Genomic DNA, 19,565 nt, shown 5'->3' on the forward strand with positions numbered 1-19,565 from the left:
TGTTTTATTCTCCTTATATCTCTTGTTCTATCTATTTCTATCTTTCATTCTATCAATATGTTCTGTCTATTGTTTTTGTTTTAGCAATATGTTCTATTTATTATCTTTGTTCTGTCAATCCATTGTTCTTAGTTAGCATGTCATTTCTATAAATCTTTGTTCCTTCTGTCAAACTTTCTGTCTATCCATCATTCCGTTTTGTCATTCTGTCTATTTTATCTGGCATATCTATGCAGTTCAATTCGAAATGTATTCTAAGAGACATTTTGAATAGTACAAAAAGGTTATTATAGTAAACCCTAAAACTCAATCCTCTGAAAAATGTTCATAATGTTTTAAGAAAGAAAGAATTAAATAAATATTTTGTTCTAATATTCTAACGTCTAAATTTAAACCTTGCATCATAGTTCACAATTTAATTACCTAACATATTATATAACCAATTAAATTGTGACAAAAATTGGGCTAAAATGGAAACAAACATGGAGCTGTTTAGGCTCACCTCTGCTCTTCATTTGCTTTCTCCAAGGCTCCATCTCCGTCAATGGCCGCAGCTTGCCCTTCTCCACCAACGAGGGGAGTGAGATCCTGGATCTTGATGGTGAAATGTATTTGGGGGGTCTGCCGGAGAACAGTGGGGATCTTTCTTTGCCTCCAGAGGTGTGGACTGCCCGCCTCAGGCTGGGCTTTGTGGGCTGCGTGCGGGACCTATTTGTCGATGGGCGCAGCAAAGACCTGAGGCGTTTGGCGGAGCTTCAGAGCGCTCCGGGTGTCAGCAGCTTCTGTACCCGCGAAACCCATCGGAGGTGCAGCTCGGAGCCCTGCGTTCATGGAGGCCGATGCCGCGAGGGCTGGAACAGACACGTCTGCGATTGCACTGGAACTGGATATATGGGCCCCAACTGTGAGATGGGTGAGGAAAGTAGGGCTTAAAGCTGTAGGGAGGCAGGATTAAACATTGGATTACGTCTCACGGTTGAGACGCGTTCTTTTAAAGAAGAGCAAAGCTTCAGTGCTTCGCTTGTACGGTTTTATATTGAGATACAGTTAGACTTCAGCTCTGTTGATCAGATCCCACCTGCATAGACCCTCGTTTGCTTACTGTGTGGTTTCTAACTTTCTCCTGCCCTCTGCTGTCTGGCAGTAAGAACAGCACTGTGGCCACACACTGTCCACTGTAGACATGCTGTTGGTGACTCAGCAACAGTATACTTGGTGATATTTTAATTGCAAGAAGTAGCAAATTCTATAATTTGTATAATTAATTATAAATGAAGCTAGTAAATGAAACTAGTAAATGCAATTATCATGAAACAGACATAGACCCTTAGGCCAAGAGTATAAATTGATTGATATTTTACTTGTAATCATATCTTTTTGGCTGATTAACAAACGTTTATCATCTTATATCTGTTTTACTGTAGATTATAATGTTCCTCTAGTAAACATGTTTTTTTTTTTTTTTACAGCTTGTGCTATTGCTCAATAACAGTGATTTTATAAATGTGTATATACACTGTAAAAATTTTTGTAAAAAACGTAAAATAACGGTTGTTAAATTACAGAAATTTACCGTAAAGTAAAGGACATTAAATTACAGAAATTTCCTTAAATTAAAATTTCTTGTAAATTTCTGTAATTCAACCTGTTATTTTACAGTAAATTTCTGTAATTTAACAACCGTTATTTTATGGTTTATTTCCGGAACCCCAGCTTACAGTGTATATAAATTTACATATTACATAAAATCAATATTATCAAGCAATAGTAGTAGTAGTTGTTATAAAAACGTTTACTCAAGTAACATTATAATCAACAGATATAAAATGATAAACTTTTGTTAATACGCCAAACATATATGATTACAAGTAAAATTTCATTCAATTTTTCACATCATTCAATAATTTTTTTTAAATAATAAAACAATTACAAGGTGTTGTTGTTATTATTATTATTATTATTATTATTGTTATTATTATTATTATTATTATTATTATTATTATTATTATTATTATTATAGTATAGAACTACATTTCATAGTTACAACATTATAATAATTACTACTAAATAATTCTACTACTATTACTACTATACACTAAAGTGTAAATTTTAGAATGTAAAACTATTACTACTACTACTATAATAATAATAATAATAATAATAATAATAATAATAATAATAAAACTAATAATAACAATAATAATATATTACATAAAATAAAAAGTAAAAATGGAGTAATTATTAAATGATATAATGTAGTTGTTATTACTGGTACAGTGACCATGCTAGTTAGAATGAAATGTCTTAATAGCAGTAGCAATTCATTACATTTTATTTGGATTTGAATACAATGCAAATCCCTGAGTTTCTTAGAGTAATTAAAACTGAAAAAAGTTATTGCTGATGTTTACATTTTTGTATTTTAACATTATATAAACATGAAAAATACACAGATTGCATACAAAAATGTCATTTTATTTTGCATCCCAGTTTTGCTGACCTGCAGTGTCTTGTTCTGCCTCTCTCAGAGTCTGCAGTGTTGAGTTACGACGGCAGCATGTTTCTGAAAGTCCTGATGCCTCACGCAGCTCACAGCGAGGCCGAGGATGTGTCTCTGCGCTTCATGTCTCAGAGGGCTTATGGTCTGCTCATGGCCACCACCTCCAAAGAGTCCGCCGATACCCTGCGCCTGGAGCTGGACGGGGGAAGAGTCAAGCTCACCGTCAACCTCGGTAAAACCACCTGACCCGAGGCTCTTCCCAAAACACATTTCACTCTCATTCCTCCATCTTTATCTCTTTCTGCTCTTCTTCTTCTTCCTCTCTCTCTCTGTTTCTTGCTCTGTCTTTCTATCTCCACCCGTGCAGCCTTCAACGGCTTTCACTTCTGCAGCTTTCAGAGCAGACAGCCAGAGAGACCAGATCATTTAGTGTCAAACACATTGAGTTAAAGTATGGGAGACTGAGGGGAAATTATATTATTTTACCTTTTAGATTTTTCTATACCTTTATAATGTTGAAATATAATATAATATAATATAATATAATATAATATAATATAATATAATATAATATAATATAATATAATATAATATAATATAATATAATAATAATATCTGGATTTCTAAAGATCAACTTTAAATGAATAATATGATGTGAATCCTGTACAGTATTCTTAGTTTTTATTATTATTAAATTGCTTACATAATGATGTTGAGTAGTTTTGTTTTCAGGAATAATATGCAAGCAATATGACAATTTTAAATTGGAAGACACACTTTTGTTTTTCTTTTTATATAAATTGCTTTAATATTTTGTACTTAAATACAGTAATTAATTAAAAGTTCAAGTTCAATTTTTATAAAGCACATATAAAAACAGACACAAGACTGTGCTGTACATAAGTCAAAGTAAAATAAAAAGACTATATATAAAAATATAAATATAGAATATTTTTATATGTAGAATATACAAACAAAAAAGCCTGGAGAATTGACTGAATACATTTAAAAATGAAGCAGTAAAAAGGAGTATTAAAATAATATTAAAAATCCAAACTAAGTAGGTACGTTTTTAGGAGTGATTTAAAAATAGATCCATTTTCTTTCTGTGATTTATTTATTTATTTATTTATTTATTTATTTTACTATACTGAAAAACCAAAAAAGTTAAGGTAACGCAAACCATTTGAGGAAACTGATGGCAACAAACCATTTAACTTCAAAAACTAATCCTAATGAGTACTGTGAACTTAATCCATTTGAGTAAGCGAAGCAATTTGAGCACAGTAAAATTCAATAAATGAAGAGAACTCAAACCAACTGAGTACTGTCAAACCTAATAAGCAACTTAAACGGTTTAAAGAAACCGATTGCAAACCATTTGAGTTAAAAAACTAATCTATATGAGTACTGTGAACTTACTCCATTTACGTTGAAGTAATGAGGTATTTAATTAACTCATTACCTTCAACACTGAGTTCAAAACTCTTTTCAAAAGAGTAGAATTATAGAACTTTCAGTCAATTTTGAGTTAACTATTCTTATTTCATTTGATAAAGTTGTGTTTTACAGTGTCGATTTTTTTGTGAAATATTTTTAAAGGGTAATTCATTTCTAAATGGTGCATCAGGTTAGTATAGTTAACTAAAACTATTGTACAACCAGGAAAATAAAATCATTCAGAAGAGAATATTTCTCCAGTCATATACTTATGTAATTGTTTACAGTTTAGGTTTTATTGTAACCAATTTCATTTTTATATCTAAATCAGTGATGTCCAAAGTAGGACCCGTGGGCCAAAGTTGGCCCGTGGTAACCTTTGATTTGGCCCGCCATCTCTGCAAAGAGAGGAAGAATGATAGAGATGATTTCGAGATTGTCAATTCAAATTTAGGGTAACCCTTTGTTTGTTTTTATGTTAAAAGCTAACTGAAGTTAAATGTTCCAATTAAATGGCGTAAATTATTCAGATTTAGTTTAAATGTACATACTGTGACTTGACAATGCAGAGACTATGTTGAGCAAAACAAGTCAAAGGCAGATTCTGCTTGACTAGTGTATTCAGCACTGAACTCCACTGTGTTATACATGTGATTGTTTATGTTTTTATTGCAATAAGTTATCATTTAAAAAGTTATACTGTATAGTTAATATTATTTAAAGTTTAATGTTTTATACATGTTTAGGAATATTAGCAAATAAATGAGGAAATTACCCATGGCAACTTTAATGTAAGATAGTTTGGTATATTGACCTTTGGCCCATGGCTCATAATGATATTTTGTTTTTGACCCTTTATATGAAAAAGTTTGGGCACCTCTGATCTAAATCAATTGACTAATGTATACGTATGTACTGTATATGTTCAACACTGCTCTTCTTTATATACACATTAAAAATCCTGGTTCAAATAAATAATAATAATAAACTGAATCAAATTAATCGTATGAGTCCATTAAACGTATATTATGTTAAACTGACATAAAGCAGCTTGCATAACACTATATAATTAAGTTAGAACGTGATTAACTTAGTTTAATTAGTTACAATGGACTAAAAAGAAATGTTGTCATAACTAATCAATCATATAATTTTGTACAATGTAGTAATGTATCATTTGCCATCAAATCCATGATGTAATTTGAAGTAGATTGTCACAGTTTGTCAAACTTTAAATAGTGTAAGTAAAGGACAATTAAATAAATCCGAAAAACAGGTAAACATATCAATAAAAGAAAACTTATTAAAACAAGTTGAAATCTAGTAACAGAAACACCAATGTAAAACCAGCTCACCATACTGTTAATTAAAAGCTTGACCAAAAAGATGTGTCTTTAAATGTTTTGTAAAAAGTTCAACTGATCCCAGAGATCTCACTGATAGAGGGAGAGAGTTCCAGAACCTTGGGGTCACAACACAGATGGCACTGTCACCTTTATTCTTAAAAACTGTTCTGGGAATAGCTAAAAGGTCTTTGCCAGAAGACCTCAGAGTCCAGTCACATGAGTGACCATGTAAAAGATCTTTAATGTATTGGGGGGCCTGACCATGCTGAGCTTACCAGAATCTTAATATGTACTCTAAAACTAATGGGAAACCAATGAAGAACTTTAAGCGCAGGAGTAATGTGCGACCTTCTACTAGTGTTGGTTAAAACCCTCCAGCTGGATTCACTGTCAAGTCAAGTTGAGCTTTATTGTTATTCCATTACATGTGTGAACATACAGTGGAACGAAATGTTTCTTGCAGGACCAAAGTGCTACATAAATAAACATAATCATAAATATGAACACAAAACTGGACATAAGAGCTGTTTTAAACCAATACATAACTAACATAGTGAAGTGGTAAAAAAAGTAATGCATAGTAGTGCTTATTATTATTATTATTATTATTATTATTATTATTATTAATATTATTAATATTATTATTAGCTTTTTGTTCTCAGAAATGTATTTTCCCCTGTTGTCTCCCAACACAAAAAGCTAAGGTTAGATTTTGCACAGTCTCTCACTGTCCGCTGAGCTCAGACTGGAGCTCTGATGGCCGGCCGTGTCTGTTTGTGGTGTGGATTACAGACCGTGTCAGTGCACATGAGAGCGGGCTCTGAGCTGGTCAGTGTGACGGTGAGACACTCTCTGGCTGTCTGTGGTCACTCTTCTGTAGCGGTTGACAGCTGAGAGTTCACCACAGACAAGAGCACTTTGCATATTTCTTCTCATTATCGGTCTCCATTTTGATTAGATTCATGTTTTTTTTTGTTTTTTTTTTACGTTTTCTATGATATACTGCGACGAAAACTTACATTAGCAATAATACAATCGTACAATAAACACACTATAATTGGAATTTTTATGGAAATCAATATATATATATATATATATATATATATATATATATATATATATATATATATATATATATATATATATATATATATAGTTTGAAGAAATAAACAATTTCAGTGGTGTTATATTATAACTTTAGTTGTGTTATAACTTTAAATTTTATTTCAGGTTGTTAAAAGGAGCACAATTCAATACACCAATTGAGTTGACCCATTATCAATTGAGTTGTTATTAATATATTTATTACCATATTTATGTGCTGATACTCTGTATTTGTTCTCTATACAGTTCAAAAAAACCTGGAACCTGTCTTTAGTATTATTTCAATGAATACTGTTGTTCATCCAGAATGCAGTAAATGAATCAAAAATTACTGCAGAAATGTTTATAATGTAAATGTTGAAATTTAATAAATATTATTTAACTACAATTCTTATTATAAGTGAAATAATTATTATTTTTCAAATACTTTTGCTTGTTCATTTTGTAAGCGAGCATATCAAAATAAGTTTCAAATGGTAGTACCCAAATATGTATTTGTACCCCAATGATACAATATGCATGTATGCACTTATATACTTCACTGTCTAGTTTTTGATTTTAGAGTTGTTCCAAATAGAACCCTAAGTTCCTGTTTTTCCGGGGATATTTTTGTATCCTGCCATCATCCCGTAAAGGTATTTTCCTGTATTGCTTCCATACTTTTAATCTTTCGATGAAGGGTGGCAATAAACATTAAAGAGTCTATCCTCCCTATGCAACCCATACCGCCGAACCACCAGGGGATGCCCCTTGCTCTTTATTGTAAATCTGTTCTGTGCTTTCATTTTATTTAAACATGTTGATCTTGGGGGTTTTTTTAAACAACAAATTTTACATTTACATTTTACATTTACATTTAGTCATTTAGCAGACGCTTTTATCCAAAGCGACTTACAAATGAGGACAAGGAAGCAATTTACACAACTATAAGAGCAGCAGTGAACAAGCGCTATAGACAAGTTTCAGGCGTGTAAAAGTCTAAGAAGCAAAACATTAGTAGAAATTTTTTTTTTTTTTTTTTTTTTTTTTTTTTTTTAGAGAGAGAGAGAGAGAGAGAGAGAGAGAAAGAGGGCTCAGTTAGTGGTATAGCCAGAGAGGTAATTGCAGATTAGGAGGAAAAGTGGAGACTAAACAGTTGCGTTTTTAGTCGTTTCTTGAAGACAGCAAGTGACTCGGCTGTTCTGATGTAGTTGGGGAGTTCATTCCACCAACTGGGCAGATTGAATGTGAGAGTTCGGGAAAGTGATTTCTTCCCTCTTTGGGATGGAACAACGAGGCGACGTTCATTCACAGAACGCAAGTTTCTGGAGGGCACATATATCTGCAGAAGTGAGAGCAGATACGAAGGAGCACAGCTAGAGGTCACTTTGTAAGCAAACATCAGAGCTTTGAATTTGATGCGGGCAGCAACTGGAAGCCAGTGCAAACGGGTGAGTAGCGGAGTGACATGTGCTCTTTTGGGTTCATCAAAGACCACTCGTGCAGCTGCGTTCTGAAGCAGCTGAAGAGGTTTGATAGAACTAGCTGGTAGCCCGGCTAGCAGAGAGTTGCAATAGTCCAGTTTGGAGAGGACAAGAGCTTGAACAATGAGTTGAGCTGTATGTTCAGATAGGAAGGGTCGGACCTTTCTGATGTTGTAGAGTGCGAATCTGCAAGATCGGGCAGTTCTAGAAATGTGGTCAGAGAAGTTCAGTTGGTCATCAATCGTAACTCCAAGGCTTTTTACCATTTTGGATGCGGTGATGGTTGCTCCATCCATCTGGATTGAAAAGTTATGGTGAAGAGTCGGGTTGGCAGAAACTTCAAGCATTTCCGTTTTCATGAGGTTAAGCTGGAGATGATGATCTTTCATCCAGAGTGAAATGTCTGACAGGCAGGCTGAAATGCGAGCTGGAACCGAGGGATCATCAGGGTGGAAAGAGAGGTATAGCTGGGTGTCATCAGCATAGCAGTGGTAGGAAAAACCATGTTTCTGGATGACTGTTCCTAAAGATGCCGTGTAGATAGAGAAGAGAAGTGGTCCAAGCACAGAGCCCTGAGGTACCCCAGTGTATAGATGCTGTAGGTTGGACACCTCTCCCCTCCACGACACCCTGAATGACCTGTCCGAGAGGTAGGAACTGAACCATTGAATAACAGTGCCTGTGACGCCCAGTGACTCAAGCGTAGATAGCAGGATCTGGTGGTTTACAGTGTCAAAAGCAGCTGATAAATCCAGCAAGATGAGGACAGATGATTTAGAGTCTGCTTTAGCCAGTCTGAGGTCCTCCACGACCGAGAGCAGAGCAGTCTCAGTTGAGTGGCCTCTCCTAAAGCCAGATTGCTTGTTGTCCATGAGGTTGTTTTGAGTAAGAAAGTCTAGGACTTGATTGAACACTACTTTCTCCAAAATCTTGGCCATGAATGGAAGCAGGGATACCGGTCGGTAGTTTTCAAGTAGCGTTTGATCCAGGTTGGGTTTCTTTAGCAGAGGGGTTACCCTAGCCTGCTTAAATGAAGTAGGGAATAGACCAGAGTCAAGAGATGTGTTAATTATGTGAGTCAGTGTTGGTATGACTGCAGGAGAAATGGCTTGCAGGAGATGAGAGGGAATGGGATCTAGCGGACAGGTGGTTGCATGGCTTGATAGCACGAGATTGGACACCTCAGACTCAGAGAGCTGGGAGAAAGAGGTGAGTGTGTGTGGTGTTGGTGGTGTATCTTGCGTGTTTGTTGTAGGTGCAGCAAATTGAGCACTGATTTTTGCAGTTTTGGTGCAAAAGAATGTAGCAAAGTCATCAGTAGTGAGTGTGGAGGATGCGGGTGGAGGAGGAGGGTGAAGGAGGGAGGAAAATGTTTTAAAAAGCAAGCGAGAATTGGTGGCACTGTTGACTTTCTGACGGAAGTATGTCTGCTTTGCAGAAGTAACCTCAGTCGAGAAAGAAGACAGAAGAGTTTGGTATGTTATGAGCTGTTCAGGATTTTTTGTTTTTCGCCAGCTTCTCTCAGCAGCCCGAAGTTTTGAGCGATGCTCACGGAGAACATCAGAGAGCCAGGGTGCAGGAGGACTGGCTCGGGTTGGTCTGGATGTCAGAGGGCATAGTCTGTCTAGACATGATGTTAGCGTGGAGCAGAGTGTATCAGTTGCACTGTTCGTATCAAGTGCAGAGAGTTTGGAAGATGGAGGAAGAGAGTTAGAAACAATGGTGGATAGTCTGTTGGGTGAGAGAGAGCGTAGGTTTCTGCGAAAGGCAACTAGAGTAGGAGTGTGTGGCGGCTCAGGAGTAATGTGGATGTTGAGAGAGAGAAGGAAATGATCCGATGTTTGTAGTGGAGTTACTAGTGTTTGGTCAGCGAGGCAATGTCGAGTGTAAATAAGGTCTAGTTGATTACCTGATTTGTGAGTAGCAGAGGTAGGTGCTCTTTTGAGGTCGAAAGATGCAAGCAGAGTCTGGAAGTCAGCAGCTTGAGGTCTTTCTATGTGGATGTTGAAGTCACCTAGCACCAACAAGGGAGTGTCATAATCAGAAAAAGATGAGAGAAGAACATCCAGTTCATCCAAGAAGTGACCTAATGTACCCGGTGGGCGGTAGATGACAACCACATTTATGCGAAAGGGGTGGATAATGGTGACTGCATGGAATTCAAAAGAGCTGATTTTTGGCAGGGACGGTCTCTGAGTGAATTTCCATTCTTTGGAAATCAGTAGTCCAGTCCCACCCCCTCTCCCTGTCTGACGAGGGGTGTGGGAAAGAGAGAAATTAGTAGAAAGAGCTGCATGTGTAGCAGTGTCCTCCGGTCTCAGCCAGGTTTCAGTTAGAGCCATGAGACTAAAGTCATAATGAGTGGCTATGGAGGTAATAAAATCTGCTTTGTTAACAGCAGATTGACAATTCCAGAGGCCCACAGAGAGAGAGAGTTGTGAAATAGAGGATACATGAATTGATCGAAGGTTGTGAGGGTTGCGCCTGCAGCGTACCTCCCGTGCTCTGCGAGTATTAGTAACAACAGGAATTAGTAAACACATAATAAAGTGCAAGGAAAACAATAATGAGTGCAGAGAAAAGGAGAAAAGAAAATAAAGTAAGAAGTACTCAAGTGCTTTGTCGGTGTCTTTGCTCGGTGGAGTCGCACAGGTAGAGTCGATGGTCTTTACCCTCGTCGGTCTTCACACGAGGCGGGCTTCACACGAGGCTGCCGCGACCGCTGCCGCGGTGAGACTAGTCGCTTATATACACCCCCGAGCGCTTTGCTGATTGAGCTCAGGTGGACACGCCTCGAGAGTGAAAACACCCGAAACTGCAGCCGCGGGGGCGCGCGAAAAACCTCCGGCTCGGCACGCAAGCTCTTACAGTAAACAAAAGGAAACAGTGGCTAAAACTTGCTAGTACTAAACACAGATAGCTGAAAAACTATTTTAAATGTCCAACAACCAATACACAACCAGCTGAAACAAGTCTAACTGTTCTCTAACCAAACACTAAACACAGATAGCTGAAAATAATTTTAAATGTCCAACAACCAATACACAACCAGCTGAAACAAGTCTAAGTGTTCTCTAACCAAACACAGCAACTGAAAAACAGGTCTAAATGTACTTACTCGGTGTTGCTCTCGATGCTAAAGTGCTTCTCCTGCTAGCTAGACCAAATGTGTTCAAATATATAGTTTTACCTGGCGTTTGGACACGCCTCCAAAGTTACAAAACACCCGAAACTGCAGCCGCGGGGGCGCGCGAAAAACCTCCGGCTCGGCACGCAAGCTCTTACAGTAAACAAAAGGAAACAGTGGCTAAAACTTGCTAGTACTAAACACAGATAGCTGAAAAACAATTTTAAATGTCCAACAACCAATACACAACCAGCTGAAACAAGTCTAACTGTTCTCTAACCAAACACTAAACACAGATAGCTGAAAATAATTTTAAATGTCCAACAACCAATACACAACCAGCTGAAACAAGTCTAAGTGTTCTCTAACCAAACACAGCAACTGAAAAACAGGTCTAAATGTACTTACTCGGTGTTGCTCTCGATGCTAAAGTGCTTCTCCTGTGTCTTAAATGAGCATAAAATGTAAGAAAGCAATCGAATACTTTCATTATAAATCTGTGCATTTTTAAAGTGACACATCTGTTATTTAATGTGATCAAGCGAAAAATCTAAATGAAACATTAAATCGCTGCTCTTTAATCAGAATGTTTAAATTATAGAGTAAAGAAGAAGTTAATGAGATTTAATAACTAAATTCAATTTCTTTATAATAGATATTAATTTTAATAGGATTAAACTTTTATTTATTTGCAGCTTTGTCTAAGGCCACGTTAACACTACCAGTTAAATGTAACCCAATTCCGATTTTTGCTCATATGTGACACAGATCGGATCTGTTCTATGACCGTTTAAACACAAAAAAAACGCATGCATTCGATATTCAGAGATCGGTTTCAAGCCTCCTTCATATGTGGAAATAAATCATATATAAATCGGATATGTGACAATGCGACTCATGTAAACAGGCAGATTGGATTTATTGAGGCATTACGTTTTGTACGTCATTTAACTTGCGACTATGTGGTACTTCTCTTCGGTTTAATGACGTAGAAGGAAGAGCGTGTGTGGAGACGCCGACGCAGTAAACAACAACAACAACAACAGAGGACACATGGAGGAGGAAAGTGGTCAGTCGCCACAATTTGCTTCCACCAGACCTGAGATGTTTCTTGTACCAACAAATTTCTCTGAATGGTGGAGGACACCATATATAAACCATTGGCGCAAGCTGCGATGACGGCCCTTTTTCTCGTACTCTACCTCAAAATCATTTTAAAGTTGGGTGAACTTCGCATATTCCGCAGAGCTAAATATGGAATTTCTTCCAACATGGCTAGTGTGGCACAGATGCTAGAACCCGCCTTTACGGATGTGCGATGTCGTAAATTGTATGTCAAGTGTAAACAAATCCATCGGATATGGGTCACAATTAAAAGAACGTGTAAACAGAGGCAAAAAATAAATAAATCTGATATAGACAACAAATCAGAATTGGGCATCAAGACCTGACAGTGTATGCTATTTTAATGTATGCTATTGTATGTATGCTAATGTATGCTATTTTATCGTTTGTAAATAATAAATAATTATAATAAAATACTAAAAACATATTACTGACCATATTTACAATAAAACAGCTCCAGATGAACAGATTTAGGAATTTAGGGGGTTTTTTTTGGTGGGGGGGGGGGGGTAGTGGTATGCCTTATATTCTCATCCCAATGTTGGCAGGTATGAGTATTTAAAACCAAACAGTACAGTATCTAATTATTCTCCATGATGCGCTTTTAGATATTTTTATTTTTAAGCGAGACTCTACCGATTTCATTTTTCCGTCTAGCATTGTGTTTTTGTAATTCTGAGCTCTTGGCTGATGGTGCAGACGGCCCTCGCCTACAGTCATACAGACATCACCCACATACAGGCCAGAGGCAAAGCACAGGCTAAATCCAGCATTTCATCTGTATATACGGAGTTCATAAATTGTGAACCATGGCCAGCCGTGCTTTCTCTGCCCCTGCTCATGCGGTGTGTTTGCTCTTGTAGAGGGGCCGATCTGACTCTCATCTTGTCCCCGGATGGTTGACTTTATGCAAAACCTGTTTGTCTGTCTGCAGATTCAACCTTGAAGGATGTGGTTTTGAATTTTCCTTTCTTTTCCTTTAAATCTCACCATCTCACTCTCTCTCCCACCAGATTGTATCGGGATAGACTGTAACCTTAGTAAGTGATTCTTTTATCTGCAATGCTATTTTTGTCTCTTCTCCTTCTCTCCTTCTCTCTCTCTCTATCTCACGCTCAGCCTAAATTCATCCAAAGTTTCTTCTCCTCCCTCGTAATCCTGTCTTCCTGCACCGTTAACACAGATTTTCTTTTTGAACATGTTCCCAGTTTGCATCCGTCTCTCTCTCTCTCTTTCAATCTCAATCTCTTTTGTTCCGCAAAATATGCCGATTTGCTGCGGTGTTTGAAATTAAGCATAACCATCCCAACAGTTTCCATTTCAACACCATATGCTCTAGTCTGTTTCATGTCGCTGTGGGACTCCGTTACGTAAGGAAAATGCGATAATAAAGCATATAATAATAAAAGGAGGAATCGTCATTTGCCAAATCAGGCGTGAGGTTGAGCATTGCCTGTATTTGAGCTCAGTTTCATCCATGCGTATGTGTTGAAAACAACGCAGTCCTCAGTGTTTGCAGGGTACTGATGCTGGAGGTAAGTGTGTGATTGAGATGTGCGAGATAAAAACATCACAGGTTGTGTTCGTGTTTTTGTGTGCATGAATGCGTGTGTGTGTTGGTTTGTGGGTGTGCATGTTTGTTTATTCTGCTGTAATAAAAGATTAAAAATAAATAAATAATGTAAATACATTTTATTTGTAAAGCACTTTTCCTACACACATGCAACTCAAAGCACTTCACAATAGGGCTGTGTGATACTGTGAACAATACTGTGATTTTTGGGCGTCACGTGCAGTGGGTAGCACAATCACCTCACAGCAGGAAGGTCGCTGGGTTTAGCCCGACCTGGTCCAGTTGGCATTTCTGTGTGGAGTTTGCATGTTCTCCCCGTGTTCGCGTTGGTTTCCTCCGGGTGCTCCGGTTTCCCCCACAAGTCCAAAGACATGCACTGTAGGTGAATTGGGTAAGCTAAGTTATCTGTATGTACTGTATGTGTGTGAATGCTAGAGTGTGTGGGTGTTTCCCAGTAATGGGTTGCAGCTGGAAGGGCATCCGCTGCGTAAAACATATGCTGGATAAGTTGGCGGTTCATTTCGATCCCTGATTAATAAAGGGACTATGCCGAAAAGAAAATGAATAAATTAATACTGCGATTTTCTTTTACATTTTTATTTATTTTTTTATAGACAAAAAATGTTAATCTTGATTTTGACACACACAGACATTTTTTCATTAGGAATATGAAAAAAAAATTCGAATATAAAAAAAAAATAAAAAAATAACCTAATAAAGGTGTAACAAATTGTCTCTAGAACAGACCTATGGCAAAAAAGAGAAAAAAAAAATTATATATATATATATATATATATATATATATATATATATATATATATATATATATATATATATATATATATATTTATATTTTAAAAAAGACCGTTCACATATTGCGTTTTTGCATGCACATGTTTTTTATTTCCAATGGAGGCACGCTGCTTTCGAGCGCATAAAAGGAGCGACATGCGTGTATTCCAGGCACACCTAGTTAAACTTTTCTGGACTAGAGCGTAAAAAAAAAATTGTGCTATGAGGTGATTTAGAAATCGCACATGTTCAGATTTCGATACTATTTTAATTAATCACACAGTCCTACTTCACAAACATACACAATATTAAGAAATTAATTATATTAATTATCATTTAGTAGGAAAAAAATACTAAGTGATGTTTATCTAAAAGGTGCAAAAATGCAAGCCATTTTTTCTGTAATAGGTATTTGGGTTCAGAGATAAAAAATATTGGTTGGTTTAGTATTAAAACAAATGAAGTCTATTTAAAAATCACCACTGTTTTCAGATATATAATGTGTTTGTGAATGTTTGTGGTGACCAAATGTCCCAACAAGTATGCAATGCCGTTCAATTCTGACTTTGTAGGGACTTTTGAGGAAAATGGCCCATAAATCACACCAAATTAAGTATTTTGAAAATGTAAAAATGCAGAGACAGTTGAAGTCATAATTATTAGCCCCCCTGAATTATTCGCCCACCTGTTTATTTTTTTTCCCCAATTTTTATTTAATGGACAGAAGATTTTTCCAACACATTTCTAAACATAATAGTTTCAATAACTCATTTCTAATAACTGATTTATTTTATCTTTGCCATGATGACAGTAAATTATATTTTACTAGATATTTTTCAGGACACTTCTATACAGCTTAAAGTGACATTTAAAGGCTTAACTGGGTTTATTAGGTTAATTAGGCAGGTTAGGGTAATTAGGCAAGTTATTGTATAATGTTGGTTTGTTCTGTAGACTATCAAAAAATAGCTTAAAGGGGCTAATAATTTTGTTCCTAAAGTGGTTTTTATTCTTTATCCTAAAACTGCTTTTATTTTAGCCAAAATAAAACAAATAAGACCTTCTCCAGAAAAAAATATTATCAGACATACTGTGAAAATGTCCTTGCTCTGTTAAACATCATTTAGGAAATACTTAAAAAAGAAAATAAAATCAAAAGGGGGCGAATAATTCTGATTTCAACTGTAGTGTGAGGGTTGCGTTTAGGGGTAGGGGGGTTAGATATAGAGTTTGTACAGTAGAAACATCACTACATCTATTGGAAGTCCCTATAAAGATAACTAGGTGTGTGTGAACCTGTTTATGCTACAGTGGAACATGGCACTTGCTTATGCAAGAATCTAAATTCTGAGATTTTTGACACAAAAGGATATGCAAAAGTGTTTTTGTAAAGGGTAGGTTAAGGGGTAGAAAATATTATTTGACTGAAAAAAAGAAAGTCTAGAAAAGGTGCGTGTATGTGTGTGTTCCACTACAGTTTGGGAACAGATTGTCCACAGAAGTTGAACAAAAACATTGAGGAATCTTCTCAATTAATATTATTGCGTTTTTAGATAAATGTGCTCAGTTGTGTAGCTTATGATTATTAATTGTTCCATATTTCAGATATTTAAATATAGATCAGTACTAGCAAAATATGCTGATATTGGAAATCGTAACTATCAACTATTATGACTAATTAAACACAAACTATATTGATTTTGCTTACATGTGTTTTGAGATTGTCAGATTTAGATATTTAAAATACAGTTGTCAAGCATATATGGCTTTTGAATAATCACATTTAAATAATTAGATTGAAAGAATAATAATCTTAAAAGTTTTATTTATTTATTCGGTTTAATCATTGATCCTGCTTGCGGATACCTCACTGTTTGCTGAAAGAAAAAAAGCCCACTTCATTTTAAAGTTTTATTTTGTAATATTATTTTAAAGTAACATGTTTGACTCACCATGGCTGTATTTGCTTTTTTGCAAATAAAGTTAAACAATAATATTCTGAAAATATTATTAAAGGCTTTCTGCAAATATTTGCCCTTCGGCAGCTGCAGGCTTGTAAAATCTTTAATCAGAACAGAATGTCTTATATTCATAAAATAAAAAAACTATATGTTGAATTGTTGAAAAAGTATTGTAATACAAATTAAATACACATATTTAATCATTCTTAGTGTTTGGGCTTTAGTTATTCAAACCTTAAGGTTTATTATTATTTTTGGGTGAATTTACTTGGTGAAGATCAGTACAATATCAGTTGTATTTTGAAACTGTAAAGGTTTGCTATACTATTTTCTGTGTAAACAAAATGACATTTAATTTAAACAGCACATTGGCATATTTCTCAGTTTCATAAAAGTATTTCATCTAAAATATATACTTAAGGAATGTTTTAAAACATAATTTATTTGCATGATCCAAAACTGAATTTTTTTTTATCATTACTCTCTTCTTCAGTGTCACAAGATCTTTTAAAAATGACTCTAATATGCTAATCTGATGCTCAAGATATATTTGAATATTCTCTATTTTGTAATAATCGATCAGTCAATTGATTATATACCAATCAATTCATTGCTGAATATGAAGTTCTGAAAGGGTGCTTTAACAAATCATTTAATCTTTGCTGTCATGTTTTATTTGCTCAACAAATGTATGAATGTCTTTGAACATACAATATAAACATTAATAACCCTAGACATTTCAACCTAAATGTATGTATTTATTTATTTATTTATTTATTTATTTATTAGTTTGTTTATCTGTCTGACTGTTTGTTTTATTTGTTTGTTTATTTATTTATGTTTTTTTGCTTGTTTATTTGTTTGTTTGTTTATTTATGTTTGGAGTTTATAGGATGTATAGCTAGTACACTGTAATGAACATAATGACAAAAAGTTAAGGCAACAAATATTGTTATGTTGCTTTAACTTAATCAGGTTTCAACTAAAAAATTTTAAGTTATACATAGTTTTGACTTACTTTTTAGTCAGTGCGATTGATAGAAGTCGAGATGACTAGAAAAGTTAATTGGATTCAACAAAAAAGATGTAATGCAGCAATATTTTTTACAGTGTAGAGGTCACTGCAGAATGTTTTTGTTTACATTTCTTTACATTTCTATATAAATCATCACTGTACTGTTTGTATGTTGTATCGGTTACAACAACAACAAAAGACAAGGCTACAGTATGTGACTTCCTTTTTTCCCCTTGGTTTGAGGATTAAAGCTCTTTCCTTTTCCTTAAGAAATTGCAGTCAAGAAATATACACCATGTACAGTATTTACATGTATACAAAGTAGGCGTCTAATTGTGCAATTTGTCACTCTAGTACTTCATTAGTCACGATGTAGTAGGTGTTTGCGCTTGAGGAAACGATTCCCAAAAAAAGGCATAACATTTTTTTCTCATTGTAAATTTCGACATGTTCACCATTCAAATGCGTCATCACAGATTGTTCATTCATCTGTGGAAATGACTCAACAAATTTGGATTTGTGGAATGTTTTGGTTCTAAATGTTTAAATAATGCCAGTGAAAAAACAAAACACAGATGCATCAGACAATGATTCATCAAGAGCTAAAAGATTGAATGATTCATTACGCTGGGGCTTTTTAACAGTAAGCAGACCCACACTCAGTCTGTGCCTGTGGTTTATCAACTTTTACACATCTTGAACTTTTGTATTTATTTCTTGGCTCCTTAGATTATTTTATTTGAGTCTATTATTGCATATAATTCACAGAGTATGGAAAGTGAAGCTGATATTTTCAATTTTTTTAAAGTGGTTTTATAGTGAAGCTTCTGGTTTCAAATGATTTAGATTATTTTTTCTTTCATTTATTGTTTTTTTACCATTTTTTTGCTCTTGAAACAAAATAAATGTCAACTAAAATGATATATACAGTAAATACATAAAGCTTAAAAAGTAAAGAAAGTAGAAAATTAAATTTGACCTTTTAATAAAAGCTACAATAGTGTCTCAGTGAGATTAAAACAAATCTATGCATTAGTGCTAAACCAACAATTAAAATAAAAACATCTCAAGATTTTAGCCAAGTGATAAATAAATAAATAAATAAATAGAAAAAGATGTTGTGAATAAACTCCAAGAATAAAGCTGTTATTTTTAAAGAATTATTATTTTTAATTATAATAATAATAAATGTTGAACATAAACTCATTAAATTAACAATAAAATTTCTAGAAAAATGTTTAGAATAAACATTAAATGTAGAGATTTTTTTTTTATTCTGCGTTTTCAAAATTAATTTAAATGTTGACATTTATACATTCCTGTTTTCTTCATATGTTTCAGCAATTTTTTAATTATTTGTTTTTATTAATGGTTGGCCCTAATCCTCTTCCATATATTACTGATGCGCTGTATACTGTACATTTTTAAACATGTCTAAAACCTGAAACAATTCCTAAAACAATCCTAAAATCATAAAACTAATCATAAATCATAAAACTATTTTTGTAACCTGAAAATAAATTAACATTAAACTAAATATTTCAAATGCTTACACTTTATACATTAAATTAATAAAAAATTGCTATAGTTTATCTACTGATTTAATATATGATCTCTACTATTGCTGATGTAAATATTGGATTTTTACAGCTTTGTTGCCGTGACAACATTTTGCACAAAAATATTTAAATGATTGTCTAACCATGAAATAAATTATCCTTACTATAAAACTCAAATGTATTTTAAACATAAACCAATTTTCTTTCAGCTAGTGAATAATAAGTAGGTCTTGTTTTTGTTGGGTTTAACATGACAAAATAAAACTAAAAAGTCTTATATAGACTTATATAGACTTTTTTAAAAGTCTATATAAACATACAAATTTAATAAAAACAGTTATCACAAAATTACTAAATATTCTAACAGTTTATTTAAAAAACTTCAAAGAAGAATGGCGTTATTTTATAAAAATATAAGCTTTACATTTCTACTTTTTGCCCCTATTTTATTAAAAGTGCCTCACTTTATTTATTTATTTATTTATTTATTTATTTATTTATTTATTTAGTTAGTTAGTTATTTAGTTAGTTAGTTAGTTAGTTAGTTAGTTAGTTAGTTA

The 19,565-nt window shown here is 34.5% G+C and overlaps 1 protein-coding gene across 4 annotated transcripts in view; it reads left to right on the forward strand.

Moving 5' to 3' along the window:
* nrxn2a (neurexin 2a) overlaps positions 1 to 19,565 on the forward strand; it is a 564,692-nt gene that overhangs the window by 98,732 nt on the left and 446,395 nt on the right. For 2 of the 4 annotated variants that reach the window (XM_056446759.1, XM_056446762.1), the window contains exons 6-8: positions 530 to 913; positions 2,529 to 2,732; positions 13,119 to 13,145. In XM_056446759.1, coding sequence (XP_056302734.1) covers positions 530 to 913; positions 2,529 to 2,732; positions 13,119 to 13,145 — 615 coding nt within the window. The remainder of the gene's footprint in view (positions 1 to 529; positions 914 to 2,528; positions 2,733 to 13,118; positions 13,146 to 19,565) is intronic. The other 2 variants (XM_056446760.1, XM_056446763.1) reach the window with 1 other exon arrangement.

Source organism: Danio aesculapii, chromosome 21 (assembly GCF_903798145.1).
Source record: "Danio aesculapii chromosome 21, fDanAes4.1, whole genome shotgun sequence".
NCBI classification, from domain to species: domain Eukaryota; kingdom Metazoa; phylum Chordata; class Actinopteri; order Cypriniformes; family Danionidae; genus Danio; species Danio aesculapii.